This window comes from Pungitius pungitius, chromosome 1 (genome assembly GCF_949316345.1).
Source record: "Pungitius pungitius chromosome 1, fPunPun2.1, whole genome shotgun sequence".
NCBI classification, from domain to species: Eukaryota; Metazoa; Chordata; class Actinopteri; order Perciformes; family Gasterosteidae; genus Pungitius; species Pungitius pungitius.
Window position 1 is genome coordinate 11,779,978 of NC_084900.1, and position 22,533 is coordinate 11,802,510.

General features: G+C 41.9%; 1 protein-coding gene across 1 annotated transcript in view; it reads right to left on the reverse strand.

The window, feature by feature from the left end:
• Positions 1-227: 227 nt before the first annotated feature.
• Positions 228-22,533, reverse strand: part of eml3 (EMAP like 3) — a 32,553-nt gene continuing 10,247 nt past the window's right edge. Inside the window, exons 2-24 of the mRNA XM_037479372.2 lie at positions 20,600-20,776; positions 20,253-20,367; positions 19,567-20,070; positions 17,492-17,602; positions 17,228-17,256; positions 13,881-13,916; positions 12,575-12,695; positions 12,095-12,244; positions 11,202-11,271; positions 10,826-10,936; positions 10,085-10,180; positions 8,572-8,706; positions 8,255-8,393; positions 7,952-8,103; positions 7,711-7,836; positions 5,610-5,741; positions 5,422-5,489; positions 5,053-5,141; positions 4,685-4,782; positions 3,862-3,949; positions 3,674-3,772; positions 3,459-3,589; positions 228-2,593 (exon numbers count right to left, since the gene is read on the reverse strand). Coding sequence (XP_037335269.2) covers positions 2,387-2,593; positions 3,459-3,589; positions 3,674-3,772; positions 3,862-3,949; positions 4,685-4,782; positions 5,053-5,141; positions 5,422-5,489; positions 5,610-5,741; positions 7,711-7,836; positions 7,952-8,103; positions 8,255-8,393; positions 8,572-8,706; positions 10,085-10,180; positions 10,826-10,936; positions 11,202-11,271; positions 12,095-12,244; positions 12,575-12,695; positions 13,881-13,916; positions 17,228-17,256; positions 17,492-17,602; positions 19,567-20,070; positions 20,253-20,367; positions 20,600-20,776 — 2,984 coding nt within the window. The 3' untranslated portion in view covers positions 228-2,386. The remainder of the gene's footprint in view (positions 2,594-3,458; positions 3,590-3,673; positions 3,773-3,861; positions 3,950-4,684; positions 4,783-5,052; positions 5,142-5,421; positions 5,490-5,609; positions 5,742-7,710; positions 7,837-7,951; positions 8,104-8,254; positions 8,394-8,571; positions 8,707-10,084; positions 10,181-10,825; positions 10,937-11,201; positions 11,272-12,094; positions 12,245-12,574; positions 12,696-13,880; positions 13,917-17,227; positions 17,257-17,491; positions 17,603-19,566; positions 20,071-20,252; positions 20,368-20,599; positions 20,777-22,533) is intronic.

Here is a 22,533-nt window from a genome sequence, read left to right on the forward strand (position 1 = left end):
GGGAAAGAAAGCAACGTTGGTGCCAGAACTGACTTCTTCACAGCAGGAAGAACACAGGTTTCATCTGGTCACTGGAAGAGATTTTGCATGAGCACATGCAAGTCTTTACTGAGGGAAACAGCTGGAGGAAATGTTGGTGTGTAATGGGTCAAATTATACATATATATATATATATATATATTGAAATGATGTGATATGAGACAAATATAAGACACAAGAATGACTCGTTTATTTTAAATCATGAATCGGTAAGTGAAATTGTGGTAGTGATAAACGTAAGTTACTTTGGTCAGCAAAAAAACATTTTCCCATCTCATGGCTGTAATCTGACTATATCAATATTATTACTGAGGGTTTCAGCAAAGTCTTTAAAGTCAAGTCAGTTTTACAATTACTATTGAAAGTGTGCAATCATGGCGGAATGGTTTGGTGTTTAGCTAATGTCTTTTTGATGGTTCGTAGGTTGTGTGTTGTAGGTGACAAGCCCAAGCCTTTGCCCGCTAATAGTCTGTAATCAATGTTGAATTGATTTTTGTTGTACTGTTAAGTTTGGCTGACTATTACCTTTTCTGTTTTGTCTTTTGTTTACTGGTTTGTTCCTTACAGAAAATAACAATGTTTACTTTCAGTTTTAGTAAAGGTTTGAGTTGTGTTCTCATTATTTTGACGAATGAAATCACAAAGCCTCACTTTGTCTCACATGTCTTGGGCTTAGTATCACACTACCACAATTTAATATCTGACCGTATAACACAAAGGTACAGCAATACAGATCAACCATGTTTGTTTACTAAATAGAACCCATCATAAATAGATCAGCAGTTTGCAAAAAAAAATATTGATATTGGAAAATGGGAACTTAAGGATTAGTCCCATTCATTTGGACAACTTTAAGTCATGCAGTTTCTCCATGTGTATAACCATTAAGATTGATTCTCTGAGTGCAATGGGAATGTGGACCAAATCTTTGAGAGGGACATTTCTCGTGCAGGCAAAGCCACACCTCACGAGTCCCATGGTAAAGTTAGTGGACATTTCCAAAATAAATGCAATGATTTACCAACATGACTCATAGAAAAATAACCCATGTCTGTTTATCCAACAAATATGAATGGAGGAAAGCCAGAACTCCATAATTGGTCAGGCAACTCAGCATTCCTCTTCCGTCTCCAAGCAGTCTAAATAAAGCTGACTGAAGTCATTCACAGATTTGGTGATAAGTGTACCCCTCTTTAGCTTTCCGTCTGGCAAATAAGAAATAATATCTCTCACAAGTAGACTTGAAGTGGAGGATGTTTTCCTTTACAAGCCGCTTCCATTTAAAAAAATAATTAGAGAAAGGAAGAACCAATTTTAAGCTTAATTGACTAAAATACTCAAACTAATCCAAATCAAAGTCCCACATGAAAATGTGTTATACAGAACTTCTGAAGGAAAACGGTGTACATCAAAAACAAAACTGTGACATTTTCACTTAATAGCGCATTTTGAAAGAGATTTTTAAAACCGTTGCTAGCATATCAAATGAGTTACTCTTTGCTTATAGCAAATTTAATTTCAGCAAAAGTTTAACTTCTTTTCAGATCCTAAATATACACCTGAATAAACCTCTATCAGAAACGGTATTGAAAGGAGTTTTCGTGTTAATGTATCAGTAATAATAATCCAGTTGTATAACATACATTTAACTAGAACTTTGTAGCGAGTTTCCCTGGTAGAACGATCCTTGTGTCCTCGTCTCCTCGTCTCCTTCAGGACTCGGGATCAGAACACATAACTGAAGTAGCACTGCCCCCTAGTGGCAATCGATACTCAACACAATTTCCAGTCTTCAATTATTTATTGATTGCATCGCCAAATGTTGTCTTACAAATATAACACTAAAGTAATTATTATAAAGTGTATTAATCTGCTGTTGGAGGAATTAATTAGTCAAAGATGCTGAGAATTTCATTGGAAAATGTTTGTCACAGTTTGTCTGATGCAAGCTGAGATGTCAGCCAAACAAAAACATAAGTAGTAAAAACATAGTAAAAACATTATGTACACGTCTTTAAAGGCCGCGATGCAGCACTTTGGTAAACAAGGTGGACTAAAACACAGGAATGTTCACTGAAACCAAAGCCTGTCACCATAGAGGTCTTGTCACAGACAAGCACACCACATGACCTCACCACGTGTCAACAGAGCGATGGAGGAACCACACAGTCCACTTTCACATGACTATGAGAGGACCTTCCTCTCGGAGATGATCCCTCTATACAATCCGTATGAAACTAAGGCAGCCGTGGCATGCAAAGCCCATAACTGTGGCTGCAGTCCACCGACTGACGCGCCCGCCCCCCCCACCCCCACACCTCTCTTTGTTTATAACGCAACGTCCCTCCTAGATGGTGGCGGGCTCCGGGGAGCTGGTGGAGGTGGGCGAGGCCGAGGGCGGCTTCTCCCTGCTGTCGCCAGCCCCGCCTCTGATCACCCTCCACTGGATGATGCAGGTGTCCTTTCCGCCCATGGAGAGGAGGTGGGAGTCGCTGTGGGTGAAGCAGACGTTGGTGACGTGGCTGCCGTGGCCCTCGTACTTGTGGCTCGGCGCCTAGAGAGGGAATGAGAGGCCACTCTGTATGAACACACAGTAATCTTCAGCAGGGGGGGGGGGGGGGGCAACAGTGAGGACACACCTTGTGCTAACTTTAGCTCTTGTTCCTCAAAAGTGTGCTATAGAAAGTCATGCTGAATGCAACTATTCAGTTTGGATTATAACATCATTAAAAAGATTTTCTTGACTTTCTTGGTGGCCTATAGTGGCATGTGGACCGAATTCAAAGTGAAGGATTTCAAAGAAAATACCTGAAAGAAAAGACAGAAATAGAAATCCATAGAATGGGACGTTTGTGCACGCTCCTGCGCACCTCACTTATCTTCAGTTCCCCTACGCACATGCTTTATTACTAGCCAAGACCAATGCAAGGTGGGGAACCACAACGAGCTACTCGTAAGCTAGGTTTAAGTTAGCCAGCTAGCTGCACCATAGCCACTCGACATTGATCTGGTATTAGCTGTTTATAAGCGTTGGCTATTAAAGTAATTGGAGCCCGTGGTCAAAATGAAACATAGCATCAATGCAGATAGTAACGCTATTCCAAATATGATGTACTATTGTAATTTTAAGTCATTACTGTCTTGTTAAATGACCAGGAGGCTCGCTGGCTTCTTTGGAACGCTCACAACGGTTCACTTAACAGCCAATAATAACACAGGTTTTCTGAAAGTTACACATAGCCCCCCTACATTATTCCTTAAATTATACTGCATCTCAGTACAATTTACTGATGGTGTGAGAGAAAAAAGGCTGCCAGAGATAACTGTCATCATATGGTGCAAAGCAAGTGTCTTCTCTTCATAGAACAGTCACAGATGTAGATGTAGAAGGAGCAGTCGACCCATTGGGTGACGCGTACCTTGAGCTTGGGACAGGGGTACTGGAAGAGGTGGACTTTACAGAAGTCGTCAGCCACGGCCACCATCCTTTCACTGTGGGAGCGACACAGCGCGTTGATGTCCGTGCCATCAGAGCCCTCCAACCACACACCTGGAAGACCGCAGCAACACAGGTCAGCAGCGTGACAGGATGCAGTAACTCCTAACGCGAAGGTCGAGCAGTCGAGTGTCTCACCCATGACGTGGAAGCCCAGCACACACGTATAAGAGGCCCATTCCCTGTCTTTACTCTCAAAGCGATTCCTCAGCAGTTTACACCCTGCTGCTATGTCCCCTGTGAGAAGAGATGCATCTTCACAGTCACAACAGTAGATTGCCAGGCTCCCTGAGGATTCACATACTAAATGATACATGTGCACTTACAGTAAAGGATCTCATAGTCGCCCGAATTGGACATGATGTACTTTCCATCTTTGGACCAATCCAGGTGAGTTATGAAGCTGGAGTGGCCCTGATTGGATAGATAAGCACAGGCAGTGTCAAATGTTGTTCTATGAACCAACTGTGAAATCAATGTGAGACGGTAAAAAAGGGGTTAATGTTTTTCTCCAGAAGCAAATGTAACCTTCAGAGATTCCCCACCAAAGTGTGTTGTTGCCGACATGGATTGCTGATCATCTTTCTCTGTATTGGCTGATATCGATACGTTATGTTTTGTCATAGCACCAGGAAAACTCCAATTTCTATTCCCCAATGTCCTGGAGATGATTTTAATTATTCTGTAGTCAGTGTCATGTCATTGTGCTTCGTTTGAGTCATCTATTTGCATAAAAAATTATATATAATTTAAATGATATGGAAGTAAAAGTTTGAATTTTTTTATAGCAACCATCTCGGCATCAGTAGTTTTGATATTAAATAATTAGTCATTATTAATACATTTATATTTCATTTTTTTCAGATATGGGAATAAAAAACATAACATTGTGTATGTTCATTGAATTGTTTCTATTGGAGGTGTGAGACAATGATGACAACAGTATATCAGGAAGGGGAAAAAAAGAGTCAACAGACTGACACCTTAAATGTGGTGAAATACTTGTCTTTGAGAAGGACTGAGTGGTTTGCATCAACAGCGATCGCCACCACTGCTGAGCATACACACAACAAAAAGCCCTCACAGGAGGTCCGACGTGATCATGGGGAAAATCCCTGGGAACATTTAAGGATTTGATAATAAACTCACGTTACATTTCCCAAAGCGAGTGTAACGCCGGCCGCTCTCGGTCACATTGTAGATGTAGATAAAGTTGTCATGGGATCCAACAGCTAAGAAGCTGCCGTCTGAGAACACAAGAGGCCATTCATGCGATAAGGGGGATTTCCTTTTCAGACTTAGGTTCCGGTTTATTTCCGAGTTGGTGAAAAGATGTCAAGAGAGTTGGTAGATTAAAATCATTGTAAGAAAAACGTTTTACAAAAAGAAATACTGAAAAAAAGATTTTTTTTTTCATTAAGTGCACCAAACTTTAGTTCAGGCTGATCAAACATGGGCCTGCTCTACATCCTAGATTATGATCTTTCTTGAGCAGTTCCACAATAAAGAGGGCTGACCTGGTGAGTATCTCATGACCGACAGCTGCTCGTTCCCATCAATGGACTCACAAACCACCTCTCTGGTCAGCAGGTCAAGAACCATCCACCTGTTGGTGGGACAGAGGCATTAGTCACATTTATATAGTGGCAGAGACTGTGGAGGTTCTCCTCTGTCAAATTAAATTATTGCAACGCCCAACATTTTGGATAATAGGCTTTTTTTTTCTGGGAGTTAGTAATTAATATCAACCTTCAGTTTATATGTTACAGCTCATTTCATCAATATGTTCACATTATAATCAAATGACTGTGAGTCGTGATTGCCATTAAGCAAGGCTTTTGGTTTTTGTTATCTATGTGTAATAGTGCTTTGTTGTGCTGTATTACCTTCCTGTGCTCAGGCCGACTGAAACCACGGATCCATTGGGGCAGAAGTCAGCACACAAGCCGTACTCCTGTCAGACACACAGGACCAGTTAACAGTATGTGTACACGTGTCGTAAACAGATATCATGAGTATCAACGCATTTCTGCCAGTCAGCTGAGAGTCAGTCAGAATGAGTGGGTCCTCTTACCTCCACTGTAATGCACCAGTCCAGCTTGTGTTCCTCTGTGTTCCACAAGCACACCTGCCTGTCATGGCCGCAGGTGATGAAGATGTTCTGAGAGGGGTGTGTGGCAAGCCCCCACATCTCATCCATGTGACCCTGAGACACACGCGCACACACAACGTTGTGAAATTAAATGAAGTCTTGATGATAGGGGCCATGTGCTGTTGTAGGTTTCAATCACTGCCACCACAATATACTGTGTATGTTAAAGTACATTGTACTGTATGATATATTACCAGAATGGGGTGGGAATAAAGAGAGGTATCTGTACCAGTTTTTCACAACAATTGATCTTAGACGTTTAGATGGTTTTCCTCAAACACTCACACACACACGCACACGCACAAACACACACACACACACACACACACACACACACACAAAGCAACAGCCTTAAAGGTTCTCAAGTGTACATAGCACAGAGCATTAATTTAGCAGCAAATAACCATTGTCGATGTAGAGATATAGATGAGTAATGGTTACTTGAGCAGAGAAAGGAGTCTAATAGGTAGGCATCTTTTGACTTCTCAAATCACATGTTTTAATACTTTACATTACAATAGCAATAACGCATACCCGGTAATATTATGAATCATTGTTTATATATATTAGGTGAAATGTTTTCTCAAGGTTCACTCATTTTATTAACTTGAAGCTTAAAATGTAGCTTTTCATCGACAGTTAAGTTTTACGTAATCCCTAAATAAACAACGCTGAACACACTTTTATATGTGTGCATCCATGCAGAATATTAAAGATCCAGACATAATTTCACACCACACTACTATGTTGTTAATCCCATCCACAGCCTTTGGAGGTGCAGTGTAGCTTCTAGGAAACTCCAGCAGTGCTTTAGACTTCTGTGAGTGTGTTTTCTGTCTGCAAGATGTTTCACTTTCCCACAGATGAAAATCTAAATGTGATCAAGAAGCCAAATTCCAGAGGTCAGTGGAGACTAAAACGCGTTCTGATGCCAGCTGTTGACCATAAGCCGTAGGATCAAAAAGGCTAAAAAAATGAGGATAGAAGATACTGAATTAGCATTTGGCTGCACTGTAAACAGAACTTTCTTTCAGAAATAGAGAAGAAGAGCAGCAGCTGTATTTGTAACGGAGTAGCTGCTCAAGGAATGTTGGCTAAGTATTAAAATGCATGGACTCTCACTTGATGACTCCCTGATGATGTCACATTGTGAATGACAATCATCAGGAAGTGAGGTAGTAACAGTGAGGCACCTACAAGGGTCCATTCACTCCCATTACAATGAATTTTGGCTCTGCTCAGTAAAATCGAGGATTGGGTGAATATAAATTGTAAATGTATCATAATTTGTTCAAATGTTCTCCTGTAAAATGTTGTTTTATGGTAGGAAACGTGAATAAATATATTAGTTTCGATCTCATGAATTCTTTAATCAATAAAATACAACCCTTTATATCCGTATTATTTGAATCTATGCAAATAACCTACTTAGATCAGTGATTCTCAACCTGGCCTTTGCATGGGAAAATAAAAAAATTCATCCTGTGATTTTATTTTGAAGGGACTTTTTTAATGCAGCGGAGTGTCTTTCTTTTGCCAGCTCATCAGTCCATGTTTTCAGCAGCGTGTGCCAAGTTGGGTCAAACCATTCTGATATGGGGGAGACATTGGGTCTTTAGGATAATTAAACATCCTGAATATAAAATTCAGCTTATGAACTTGATTTTGAATAAATTTGAGATGTTGAGAATGTTCCTTGATTTGGGTCGCGGTTTGGCATTAAGGGGTGATGGTGGGTCCCGGAGCCAGACCAGTTGAGAACCACTGATTTAGATGACTATAACAAAATCCAAACGTGAATTGGGATCTCTGTATTTGCTCAATCCTTGTGCGTCTGTGATTCACAACCGTAACGCGATCTGAAAAGTGTAACAGCTAGTGTCATTGAATTTGCGAGGAGTGGCCATTGGACTAATTACTGTATTTTACAACCATTCCTTTACAATATATATAGTAGCTGCCATCCAAGAATATAAAAAGCATCCCAAAACCTCACAATGCTAACATGCTATTACGTTGTTACCTGTACTATGGCCACAAATCCATCCGAGAAGGTACCTCTCAGGATGGCGTTACGGGTTGTACCAACTAGTAGCTCCTCTCCATCCACATCTGCGATGGTACGGACTGCTCCATAATTTTCTGGAATCTATGAAAATAATCAGATTAATCAGCAAGCGTTATTTAACTGCAACTTCACTGGAGCCGTCCACCCCCAGCCTCACACACACGCACACACGCACACACACACAGCTGAGGTTCACCTCACACTCTCTCTCGGGTGCCAGATCGGCGCTCCAGCGGATGATCTTGCGGTCCTTCCCTCCTCCGCTGAGCACAGTGCCTCCCTGCAGGGTGCACAGGGTGAACACGCTGCCTTCGTGGGCTCGTGTCTGTCGCATGATCTGAAAGGTCTCTGTGGGTAAATTAAGCCAGGTTATCAGAACGTATGGATACCACAATATTATTAGATCATTAATAGCTTAATCATGTGTTTATTATGGACTTTTCCAGGTTTTGAGCTTTTTAGATATTGGCATTTGGTGCTATTGATGTACGGTACTGACCTTTGGCTCCTTTACCGAGCGTTTTGACATCTGCAGCTGATTTGCCCCACGTAAGGATGTTTCCCTCAGAGTCTCCGGTAAGAACGTCGCCGGTCAGACTGAACACAAAGCACTGGATGAACTTGGGCTTCTTGTATTTCTGAAAAGATGGTTTGTAGAGCAATAATATGATCCATTGTTAGTACAGGTGATTAAATACATATTTGCTTCACTCTACTACACACTTCTATTAGACGTTTGATAATATTTTACTCGTAATCTACTACAATAATGGTAGTGGGATACTGAATGTCAGGGTACACCGGACTGTGTCTCACCCCAAAGATGCCTTGCTTCTTGGTGAACTGTCCCGCAATCAGCGTCCAGAAGTAGACGTGGGACTTGCCACAGGTGATGATGTTGGTGCTGTCGCTGGAGTTGAACTCCACGCAGAACACCGCCTCGTTGGTGCTCTGGACACAAAACACACAGACAAACCCGCTGTTAGCATGATGATGTTTATTTACACAGACTTACACAGTCCTGTGAGTCATTTGTCATATTGCATATTGATTACTGTAAGAACTTCAAATAAACTTGAGACATATATTTAAACCCGCAGGTATCAATATTCTGAAGAGTTTTTAAGCCTCCTTTAGTTCATTGTTTTGTTATTTATGGCCTGCAAACTAAATCCGCCTCCTGTTTTCCGCCTCTAGGAAAAGACACAGTGGAAGGTCTTTCCTGACCACACATACTGTGTCTGTACAGAAAGTACGGAAGCATCAATTCTATACAAAAAGCTCCATTCATGGCTGAGTCGTAAAGTGGCATGTGGACTATTCCAGTGCTATGGGGTAGGGCATGGGGGGGGGTATAATTATCTGGTTCCTGTTCCTGGTTTGTTTATACAGTATTGGTCAGCACTGAGCCGTCTTTTCACGCTGATCCACACTGGATACCATCCACAAAACAGACGTTCAGCCCATTCAAATCCTAATGTGACATGATATACAACACCCACCTATGCACTGATGCACTATAGCACACACACACACACACATGCACACACACAGACATACGTACATATACACAGCTGAACAAATTCACAGCATAAAATATTTAAACTGTTGCCATGACAGCTGGGCCAAAATTGCTCTCAATGGAAGTTGAGGTGTTTTGGGATGAAAGCCCATAAAAGCATGACAGAGGCCCCCCTAACCCCTTAATCTTTCTAAACATACCTCATGAGTGAGTGAACATATTGTTACATGTATGAGACTAGACAACCTAATAAACCCATTTCTACCCATGTTTGTCATGACAGCTTGTAGGAGGAAATAACAAACCTTTAAAAATGATGCTTGGATGTGGTGTGGTGCATCCAATAGTAGAAGACGATCAAAGAAGTGTATTGAACCTTGCGATTCTGACCCCAACCAGAGTTGGGGTTCAGGCAAAAATCCAGATTTTGACAGCTGTCGTTTCTCTGCTGTGAGGTCTGCATAAAAGCCTCTTCTAGAGTACTTTATTTTCACTCAACAAGGCGATTTTCAAAATTCAAAGGGTTTATATGTGTTATATTGATTTATTTCTTCACTAGTAATATAAACTAATTGTTACACATCAGAAAACTCGACCCCTTTAGCGTTGCAGAAACAAATGTCCAGATATACAAATTAGTTCCAGAATAATTACATGTTATTTTCCAAGCAGAGGCCAAAACACAGGCTAGGGGTTAAAGTTTCCTTCATTTTGGCGTTGTAAAAAAAAGAGGCAAGGCTACTTTCAACCTTTGATCTGTCACACCCTCCAGTACGTTAGCTTGGTTTACTCTTGGTAGTTCTTTACCTTGACCTCTGCGTGCCTGGTCCAGTTGTTGCACTCCCAAACCGACAGCATGTGTTCATTAGAGTCGTCGATCACACACAAGAACGCTCCAGAGTCCTGGAGATAACAGGAACAAATCAACACTGTAAAAGTTTCATACCGCTAATTGACTAGTCATGTAATACTTAGCGTTTAGCTGTTCACCCTGGATACTGTTGTCGTTCACTAATGTTTTTTTTATCTACTTTAAGCTACCATCAATAATGCTGTATTCTTGGGGTGTTAGAAAAATCGAATATATAATAATAATAATAATAATAAATGTGATAATAATCCCTGACAGGGAGAATATGTTATTATTATACACTACTTCGAGTCGAAATGAATTTGCAGAAAATCTGCTACAATATGGAACACAACTTTCCAAATGAATGTCAAAGAACCTAGAAACACGGCAGACAAAAGTAAATATTGGGTGGCTGGGCGCAGATTTTTTATTTATTAATGTATTACACAACAACTCTCAACTCTGGAAATGGGGCCACCCAGGCAGCACCATCAAACCCAACACCTCCAACAGGAGAGTAAAGTCACTAGAAATCAGAAATGTCCAACAAACTGAATGAATGAGGAAAGGTAATGGCATGGAATGAAGGAAATAGTCTATTTCAAAGAAAAGGACTGGCTCTTGCTGCGACTGGAATAAATTATACATGTAACTATTTAAGAATGTACAGAATGGGCTACTAGACATCTACTCACAGCAACGGAAAACGCAACGCATCCAACTCCCCTCTGGAAGGCTCCCAGGCCGATCTGCTGGAGGGTGACCAGGGTGGTGGAGTCCCAAATGTAAACACAAGGATGCAGGGGCTAATGGAAGCAGACACACACCCACTTCACTTTCATCTATCTCCAACAGTTAATGATACCACTTTTCTTTGGAGAAAAAACCATCACTTTTTTAGAATGTTACTGACTGTCATATGCAGTTGAAAAATAAAATGGAGAAAAAGACTGTATACTTGCAGGGTTGTTCCCAGTGTTACATGAGATGTCTGAGTTGTGGCATGTAGCATACAGAAACACAGTATATAGAAATATGAACATAGTATATGTAGTCAATCAGAGCACTTACCTTGCCGTCTTTATCCACACCTGCTGTCTGGCCAGACGCCATGCGCACCTTGTCAGGATGGAGCGTCAGACTGCAAGAAGAACAGCATTTACCCAAATAAATAAAAGGCTTTGTGACCAAAATCTATTCAAATGACATTCATGTAATTGTATGCACCATGTCAAAAACAATGAGCTCACTTAACATAAAACAAACAAAGGCAGTCTGCAACGTATTCAAAACAAAACAACTAAAACAAGTCAAAAGGCTTAGTCTCCATTCAGTTAGTGACAGTGGAGGAATTACACAATAATACACATATAATACAGCATTTAGGGGATCTATTAGCAAAAACCGACTACACATCAGACAACACAGCCCCTCTCCTTTTAGCTCTGATTTTGGTCAAAAAAATCTGAAAAAAAAATCGGGTTGTTCTGTGTCACTGATATGATAGTGATACAACGTGATCACATGTGACAGTCACATATGGACATTTTTAAACAAGTGGTTTACGGTGAGAATCTTTGCAAAACTACCTCGTTTGAGGAAAGATTATGATTTGGGTTGAAATAACGAAGCCACCCATCTTAAGTAATCACAGTAAAATACAATAGCAGTCTACTGGGTTAAAGGCTTCTGTTTGTTTGACTCAAACCAGGCTGTGAAAAACCAAAGGTAGGTTTGAAAGAAAACATTTCACGGACCGGTCTTGAAGGTGCGGCCGGTAGGGGCGATATTTTTCAGAAAAAAAGTCAAACCAAGAACCAAGTTACCTGCGGCCCGTGGGTTTGGGACCCCTGGTGTAGACCCGTAGGCTACACCAGGCTAAACGCTTCAGATCCAGCTCTTCCAATAGAAATGCAGAAGTGTGTTTTGTTCCTTCTATCCATACAATATAAAATCTATCTTACCAGCGGACGCAATCAGTGTGCTTGTCATAGTGGCGTTGAGTGCGGTTGTTGATGTGGTAAAGCACCACCACGCAGGCGATGAAGAACACTGCCTCGCCCGATGGAAGGAAGTACAGGTTGGCCCGGCAGTCCCGGCCCCTGTAACCATAGCTGGTAGGGTAGGGTCAAGGAGACATTCATGTCAATCATTCCTTCAGAGGACCAGTTCACCCAACAATGCAAACTAGGTCAATGTCAACTATCCGAATGTGGAGATCTGATATAATAATTTAAACGGCCTCCCCCTGCAATGTCTCCACCGGCTTCACAACACACTTTTATTGTGCCCTAACACGCACTGAACAATCAAATGGATACTTTTCAATACAGACACTTGAATCCAGGAAATGAGCTCACAGGGATATCAGTATTCTCTAAATATAACAGTCCTTAAAGTAAGATTTGGCTGAACACAACACTGCTGTGACGTTAGAAGGATACACCCAGTCTAACTCCAGTCTCTCAGAGGGGGGCTCCATCTTGAGGTCTTCATAGTTCTGGATGTTGGAGGGGATGTACATGGTTATTGGCCGGCCTCGGATGAACATTTTGATTGACTGTTCTGGAAATGAAACAAAGCAGAAGACCAGGAATGTAGTGATGACACAAAGCCAGAGAGGCAGACAAGTGTTTCATTGTTTGTTTCAGCACATATCCTCTTCCTTCTTCTCCTAACTGACTACTATTATACATTGCGAATCATTAACTAATGTCCAAGGTTTTTACTGAAGCTGCAGAGAGAGCCTCTAATATTTCAATAACGTTTCTTGAGTTTACAATGTGTGTAGTAATAATTTTTCTTTTATCAAAAAAGGGCCTTAAATGGTACTCAATTTTTCAAAATAAAAGAGTAGCAGATACCACGAGTCAATTGCAAAGATTTTCCCAAGTGAGAAAAAAAAGATTCTGTTGATCTATTTCCTACCTATCATTCAACTTCGATTTTTTCTCCTGTGTTTATTACTTAAGATCAGGGTTTGTGTTTGTTGTTGTAGGCCATGAGAGGCCGAGGCGCACCACTAGTATCGGTATCACTGTTTTCCTCCGTGTGAGTCTTCATTTTGGCCGAGCACTCTGAACACCGGGAACATATATTATGTGTTATGTCATTGAACACTGCTGTTATGTCCTTCTTTTGGCTTGAAATGTGTTATTATCAGCAGTAACGTAAAAGAGAATTGTGTAGGTTCCATCTGTTTAGTGTCATCTAGCAGTAAAGTAGCAGATTGCAACCAACTGAATACTTTACATCACGTGTCATTTAGCTGACGCTTTTATCCAAAGTGACTTACAATAAGTGCATTTCCGCATAGAGATACAAACTAAGAAGAACAAGTCACAAGAAAGTACAATTTTATACTTGTCATTTAAACGTGGGGACCCTTTGGAGCCAGTGTTTGGTTTGTCCATTTTGGGGTACTGTAGAAACATGGCAGATTCTGAACATATAAAGGCTCATTCTAAGCCAATAAAAACACAACCACTTTTATTATAGTCTATAGTATAGTTGTATTATAGTCATTTTCTTTAATAAATGCTAAATCCTACACACTGATGACACTTTGTATTCATTCTCTATCCACCTTTTTCGATCTAAAACTAGTAGGGAGGCTGGTTATACTGGTCAGCTGCCAATAGATTACAAAATGAACAGTGAATGGGTTATTGCTGGAAGTGTCCAGCCTACTCTGTTGATGCTTTGGGTAAAAAGAGCCACAGACATAAAGGGACACAAAAGCGTGCCTACCTTGGCTGTAGGTTCCTCTTCTGGATCCGAGGGATCCTGTGTGAAAATAAAAACATGGGGTCAGCCAAACAAATAAACACAAAGATCCTCTATTTCAGACATAGCTGACCTAACATTAACATGTGTATCCCGTAGAGTCTATTCCTCTTCTTTTACGGGATTCATTGATGAGTTTTGAATTTCAAGCTGGGCTATATTTTCCCTTTCTTTTGGGGAATTCAAACATAGCTCTCTACCCCTGGCAAAGGATGTGTTATTTTATGCTGGGGCGGGGGGGGAGGGGGGGGGGGGAAGGTGTGGGGGTTGAAGGCGGAAGCAGGAAGGCTGTGCAGACTGAATAGGACTGCTCAGACTCAGGGTTTTTAAATATCTGTCTGTACGCTGTGCGACCATAAAATGGTGGTAACTGGTACGAGGCCAAAGAGGCACCTCAAGACAGGAACGTCGTTCTGGCAAAAGTGAGAAGGAAACGGAAGAAAAGTTTCACATTTTGAGAAGATCCAAAGATAACAACGCTGTCTGCTCACGGTTCATATGAGAGAAAAGTTGCTTGTGAATAGTATCACAAATAGTAGAAAGAAGTCGTCCATGTAAAAATGTGAAAGCAGTGATGTAACCTTTTGGAATGAAAGTTTTTGGGGTAATGATACAAGCAAAGATAATAAAAAAAAAACCATCAACAACACAACGCGGCGGTCCGAGGGCGGGAACGCTGAGAGACTCGTGAAGTAATAAAAGTCAGGCCAAAATAGTCTTTCCTTACAATTTTTTTTTCATCTGTTGTTGTTATACTAATTTTGTTCACAAGAGACTAAAGTGCACCACTACTCTGTTAACTAAATAGGACTAAAAACAGAATGTTCTCTTCTATTACACAAGTTACAAACAAGATGCAGCATATGTATCTTGTGATAAAAGAGCACAGAGAATAACAATTAACCTCATGTGGAAGGAAACATGATTGCTGTTGGTCATATTAAGAAGAATTATCTAAGCCTCGAGAGCCTGGGTGGGCGATTCCTATGTTGACTTGACTTAAAAGGACAACTTTCCACTGTGTAGCCCAAAACTCTCCACTGTCAGGTTATCTAAAAGGTCATTAAAAGCCCAACTATATTCAACCAAACAGGAATTATGGAGAGAAACTGGGGCAAGACTCGACAAAAATGTCTTTTTGGCGACCTGCAAAGCAGACCATCAATCATTCTGTCAGGCAGGCTCAAATAGTGCGGCACCTCGCGAACCACAATGGACGTTCGGCTTCACAATTACTCACACCAGCGAGACAGGTTAAAATGTCCTGGTGAGTGACACTCATCACATAAAGGTAAATAAATATGCATACCATCATAAATAAAATAAATTGAGTTTTTGATGTTGATTTACTGAAATTATTTCATAACTAGTAGCAGTAAATAGTTCATTGAGCTATTCTTAAAAAATAGCTCATAAAGAAGCTACGCTAACCACAGGAGCGGGTAGTTGGAAAATGCACTCCTTCTTGCCCAAATGACAACATGTGTGTGCCAGGGAGAAAACTGTTTGGGAGCAAGTACAGAAGAATTGTTCAACTCTAGCCTTGTCCACACCAAAGTGAGGGAAACTGCTTATATTGAAATCTTTGAAGCATATTTGTAGGATCTGTACTCCTTTTACAGTGCACATAATGTTTGGGAGGTAAAAACATTTCTTGCTCTGCTGCTTTTGGATTGAACTCCATATTAAAGGTCACACATTAATCAAAGGGCCCTGTTTCCTTGCAAACAGCTGTCCCATGGTGTCAAGCTATAGGCAGGCAGCCTGCTGAGGAAAATTGCCAAGAATATATTTTTTTGCGTGAATAGGGTTTAATATGATTCAGATTTTCTAAAAAGACTTTATGCCAACATTCTCCCTGTCGGTATTCAGCTCTTCAGCTCGACATGACTCTGGTAGTGTCTATGTTTGTGATTGTCGGTCTGCAGATTGTCTCCTCCAAATCTTCCAATAATAGAAGATGAGAGCGATAATACGGTTTACCGCCGTCAAACCATTCCTTTCCAATCATGTGGGCAGTAATAAAACCCCTTAGAATTTGTTGATCAACTGACTGCTACACAACAGGACAGGGCGAAGGCTCATCCAGGTCTCATGAGCCAGGATATTTTGCAAAGACGTATAACTTAGACTCTACAAAGACCTCATCAGGACTGGGGTATCATATGAATAATGTCCCTTTGATTTAAATATATTCCATGCCCCCACATCACAGTTAACGGCAGACATGGTAGATAAAGTAGTCCAAATTACTACAAGCTGCCCAATACCATTTACCTTCCTATTCAGATAAAAATGATCCAAATCGATCCGTGGCTAAGAATGGCCCCCTGCTGCTACTCTGTCAAGCTGTGAAGAGTTACCCTGCTGCCCAAACTATCACCACCTGCGCCGTCCTTCTTCTAAATTTTTGGAAAACAAAAAAAAGCGATTTTGGAGATGACAGTATTCGAAGAATATATATGCATGATGTTAAACTGGTTCAGCAGTGAAAAAAGGATAAAAAAAGATAAAGAGGGAAGCAAAAGTGTACAGATCACAGTGCGAAGGAGAACCACCACATCAACTGGAGATGGAGACAGTAGAAAACAAAATAAAGGAACAGCACTGTGCTCGTAAAGTCAAGTAATTCTGTAACTACGATATAGCAATCATGTGTAGCATGTGTAGACGGTTATCTTTATTAATAAGCATAGCACAAAGGTGACTGGGCTAACATGCCCTGCTGATGATAGCTGCACAGTTTTTTTTATGTAGAATCGTTTTAGAAACTGAACTTTCATTCCATAATCTCTGCTTAATAAGAATCACTATTACACAATGTTTAACCAATACTAGCTCCAAATTCACAAAACTAGCCTGAAAATACGGAGTTAAATAGTTGTCGAACCCTAGTCGCAGCTGTCTACACTACTACGCTATGATTGGCCTGTCTGTATTTGACTTAGCAGGAAGGTCAGTTGGGAAGAACCACCTATTCTAGTGTTACATCCTAAAGCTCTGCACACCTTAAGCAGCATTATATATGACTATATAAAATAAAACATGCTAAAAAGTGAAATGTCTGAAAATTGGTTGGCAGAAAATGCGTATTAAGAAATGGATTGGGAAATGTGCTTTTCGGGGGCTCTAACTAAGGTTCACCTCTGCAAACCATATTAGGAGATTAGCCAAAAATATTGTTTTCCATTTAGCCTTCATGATTAAGTGTTAAATACCTTATGCATATGGCAAATTGAATCCCCGGGCCATTTGGATAAAGGGATGAACACACTGTTCTCAGACAAAAAAAAAGCTAAAAGACACATCACCTGCACCGCTGACCAGCTCCTTCGCTCGGCTGTGGAGACAGAAAAACAAATGTGTGAGACGAAAAAAACGCTTACTTCAGAATCACATACTGTCTTACTGTTAGGTTTTCATGGGAATGGATTTTTTTTTTTATTATTCATGGGGGCCATCAGTGTTCCAGCAAGTGTCTCTTTGATGAGATATGTGAGGCTGCAGCGGCCGTAGGAAAAAGTGAGCTGTGTGACTGTGTGGTGACAGCTGAGAGTGATGGCAGCATGGCTCACTTATCCAGGCTCGGGGAGCGGCTGAGTAGGTTGGCCGAGGACGCCGCCTTCTTGTCCAGACGTTTCTTTTGCTTCTCCGGGTTCCCCAGTTTCTCGCTGTTCCTACGAACCCTAGAAGACCAGATGACAGAAATCGTGTTCAGGTTCTAGCGGTAAACACTGTCTGAGAATCAATCCCGTGCTGATGCACGCAGGTGTCCCACTAATGCAAAATGGTAGTTTATTGATATTTTGCGTGTGTAAATATAGTGTGAACAGACGCATGCAGGTTTGGCAAGCATTACGCTCGGTAAAAATTGCATTGTACTTACCAAATAATCGCCCTGTCTCAATAAAGCCTTAACCCTTAGTTACCAGTTGGTTACTGCTGCTTGTATTGCATATATAGAGCTTTTCCAGTTTAGCCGTTTACAATGATGATGCCGGCATATTTACCATGCGGATGATGATTTAGACAGACGTAGTCAAAGCAGTAAATGCCACTGCTGATGTTGCTGGATAAAATTACCATGGGAAGATATGATCAACTCTAACAGATGATAAAGAAAGTGAGTATTTTAACATTAACACCAGGAGCTAGTTTTAAAACTAGAAAAGCCATTACTCAGCAAGACCGAGCTGGTAAGCTCCATACATCCTCTGTAACTCTACACTCAACTTTATATCAGACAAAAACACGAGTAACGAGAACTGAAACAGGTTGTTAACCTGCCAAAAGACAAGGAAGTACACTTTAGTTCACCTTTTTGTCAAAAAGGTTTGGCTCAAGGGGAAGTGTTTATAATCTGTCTGATCAGTGTAATCAATGCAATTATCTTTTAATTCCTAACTTATTTACTTGTATCTGCTATTCCAAGCTGAATTTGACTAAGATTAATACAAATCATCACCCACAAACAATATGTTTATATGTTGTCAAACCATAATTCATCTCTCATAATCGCTGAGGATCTCTTGGGACCCAGGCTGTTTCCAGATCACATCGTATTGTAACCGTAGCATTACTACAGAAAGTGTCGTCGGGCTAAACAAATCAAGTCACTACATTAAAAGTCACTACACTGGCCACATATTGAGGAAGTGAAACCTAGCCCCCAAATCTCTCTAATACAACTCTTGAATAACGGGTGGAGTGTAGGTACAGCGGGCCTAGCAAGGACACGTGACTTTCCCAAGCTGAGCAGAGGGACCAGAGCACATGGGACTCATCGCAAGCAACACCCATTTACAAGCCACAACAAGGAAGTCAGACAAAGAATACATGCATGCACTAGCAGATCACACACGCACACACACACGCACACACACACGCAAAGTGTGCTCTGGCACTGTTCTTCCTCGTCACTTCAAAGGAAGGCTTTTGTTTGAGAACAAAACCCAGCATGCAAAAGATTCTTGATTCGTTTGAGGAAGACATTGTTAGAAGTGTGATTAAAAAACAATCAAGATTTTAGGCAGCTCGTGTGTTTCTGCAAAGTCCAGTTGAATCTCAGATGCTTAGTGGCACTGTGTCAGTTCTGCACACCTGCATTGTCGTATAGAAGCATCAACACTTCATGGCTACGGTGAATTTGTAAGCCGGGGGACCACTATGGAGGTCGTTTTGGACGGATATTAAATTTGACGCTGTTTGAGGCCAATTTCAGAATATTCCTTCAAATCGAGCAAACCCCTTGACCTTTCCTGATGAGGTAATTGTTTACATACTGTAACCCTATCCCCTTTCGTGCAGTAGGCTGTTCAATTACCCTCGTGTTAAATTTTCCATTAAGTTTAAACATGTGTGGCATGAAGCTAATCTTTGGTATGTTACTCAGTGTGGACGAGTGCTGCCATTATGTTCCACAAAGCATTTTTGTTTCAACACATACAGGAGAAAGCATGAGGAAGCTGTAGCGAACATGTCGTCAGGTTCATGCTCTCACCGCCATCACACCCTAGCAACCTGGGGTTTGCAGTCACACAAGTTAGAATCAAGAATTTTTGGGATTAGTCATCAAAAGCCATGCGATCAATCTCGAGAGAGACAAGGTGATTATGGAGATGGTGGTGGGGCGGGTGGCAATATCACCCACAGCGGTTTCTTCTCTCCTTCCTGGATGGGGGACATGGGGCCAGAGCGGGAGCTGAGGTTGGAGTCTGAGGTTCTGAGCGATGCCGAGGGTGAGCCCAGTTCCTCTGGGGAGCAGCTCCTGTCCTGGTGGGCCTCCTTCTGGAGGCCTTTGATCAATGTGGGCTGAATAGGCTCCTCCACAGACGACGTCCAACTCAGCTCCTTTTCCGGTTCCCCTCCTCCTGTTTCTTCTTCCTCCTCATCTTCCTCTTCCCAGCCAGGGACACGGTGCAGCTTGTCCCGCGTCCCATCAACCAAAGGCTTCCCCAGAGCGAGGGCGTCCTCGAGTTGCAGGCTCTGGACACGCCTGGGGAGAGGGACCCTTTTCTGCCCAGTGTCCTGCCCTGGGAGGGCGGGCTCTGTCTGGGTTGACCTGTCCTGTGTCGCGGGTCCGGGTCTTGGCGTCATGGACACTGGGCTTTCTATGTGGCCATTGGCATTGGTCACAATGCTGTCTGACAGTTGGCTAGAGATAGTTAAAAGGTTGAGGTCAACAAAAAAAGGGTCATCAAATTACACATCATATGAACACAAACAAGCAAACGGACCATCATGCTTCTGATGTAGCAACATTACAGGCAGGAAATAAATGATTGCCACTAATCATTCCTGCTGTTGTATTGAGCCCTTATTGTGATGGTCCAGTACCTGGTAGCAGGGGGGCGGATTCCCTCAGCGGCTGAGCTGGAGGAACGTCTTGTGCTGCCTGTGCAACCATCAGTGCAACGCACTTTGTTCAGCACCGCAGCAGCACTTGGGTTCACTACGTGGGACAAAAGTGGATTATTTATTGATCGACGTCTTATGAGTGTTGTTTCTTTAAAGAAAAATTGGGGGTTTATTTTATATGAGTTTGGACATTTAATTCGAGTTTGTCCACAGTTAGATTGCTTTATTGACCATGTACAATATTTTGCAGGTCTTTGCATATGCAATGGTAAAGTGGGCAATGTTCTACCAGCCATTGTACCGTGCGCATGTTTAAGGTCACTCACGTGCGATGAGCTGCTGTTTCAGTAACGGTAGAAGCTGATCATGGAGGCGGATCTTGCGCAGGGCGTCAGCCAGCGAGGACTTGAGCAGCGTGATCTCGTCCTCCTGTGCCTGCAGACGCACCTCCATCATGGAAGCTCGATCCGCGAAGTCGGCGCTGCCATCTGCCGATGCGTCGTCTAAAGATGAAACCGTAAAGGTGTGTCAGGATGGCAGGGCTCATTGTCAAAGGTATAGATGAAATGAGCGGAACGAGTTTATCCGGAGTTATCGGTTTCATCTTATCAACAGGATCACTTCCATAAAAAGCCAAAGAGGATCAATGAGCAGCATGTTGTTGAGCAGCATTAAGGTAAAAGTTTAACACAAGTAGAGATCATGTTTGTTTGGTTTGTTGGCGGGCTCTATTTCTAATTATCTTGGGCTTAAATCACATCTCTATGCTGTTTCAAAATGAAGAATATGTGCAGGATTTGCTGTGCCGCGCTACTGAAGCTTCTCTGGAATCAGTGGTCTTCTATAACGCCCTAACCGTCACAATTCTGTGATAGCAAACTAAAATCACAACAGAAATATTCTGCTGGTAAAGACTGTCTACAGCTCAACTGCTGTGTTGGTAATTCTCAGGATTAATCAGCCGTTTGAAGTTTTGTTTTTGCACTGTAGGCCAATAAATCCCCAGCGTTAATTGACGAGAAGTCACAGGCATGGTCAGTGATTGATTGAGGACATTGTTTGAGGACACTCTCCGGTCACCCTTTTTGAAAATGGGAACCACCCTGGTCTGCCAGTACATTAGCACTGTTCCCGCGTTGAAGAGGCGTGTCAACCGAGACAGCCCAACAATGTCCGGCACCTTGAGCAACTCGGTGCTTGCCACTTCCAAGAAAATCTTTCTTAAAAGTATTCTTAATAGCCATAAACTGCCTTTTTACTATGTGTTGCAATAATGGACATCAGGCAGGGGGTGCGGTTTGTGGAACCCAGCCCCTGTGCGTATGGAGATATGAAGAGAAGGAGGATTTCAGAAAAACATGTGTCCCTGGAACTTCCAAAAATCGGCCGACCTTTTGTGAAACCCGTGTGTTGGGTGGAACACATTAGGCATCTATTTGTTTGAATATTATTTTATGTGATTCAATTTGTGACTTTACTTGATTTTGTTAAGATTAAACATTCTTTGACTCGCTCTGGCGATGGGCCTTCCTCACAAGGAATTTTTAAAACAACACCAGAAAGTTTTTTGACCACCAAGCCCCCAAGTCTCAAGGCACGGCCTTCTGATGGTTTGTTAGAACTTCCTTGAGGCCAAACCGAAAGTCCTTCTCTGTGGCCTCAGCGAACTGCTCCCATGCCCGAGGTTCACCTTCCACAACCACCGCAGCTGCAGCCCTGTTGGCCAGCCGGTACCTCTCAGCTGCTTCAGAAGACCCCAGAGCCAAATTGACGTCTTCCTTCACCCCCGGTGTCAACCGCCCCGGGTTCTCAGGTTGCCGCCACGACGGGCACAAATGGCCTTCCACCACTCCTAGCAGCTGCGTCCACAATGGAGGCTTTGAACATGGACGGATTGGTAAATTAACGAATTGCCAAATTGTCTTTAAAGTTCATTAGGAAAACACAGGATGATGTGTCACTTAACAGCACTGGAAGGTTTTATGATTTGGTCAGACCAGAAAAGAGCTGATAAACAATAGAAGCCATCAGCTGGGACTGCGAGTGGACAGTGGACAGGTAATAATAAATCACACCACTACCATCACCGAAAACCATAAACCAGGAGCAGGTTTGTCCGTGCATTGGTTGTCAACACAAAGAGAAATGCTTGTGTATCATATTACTTTAACACACAATGGAATTTTCTCTCAGATCTTTGATGAAATCCCCGTGTTTACTTTGTATAAACATGTTTCATTACTGAAAAACCAAAGGTCCT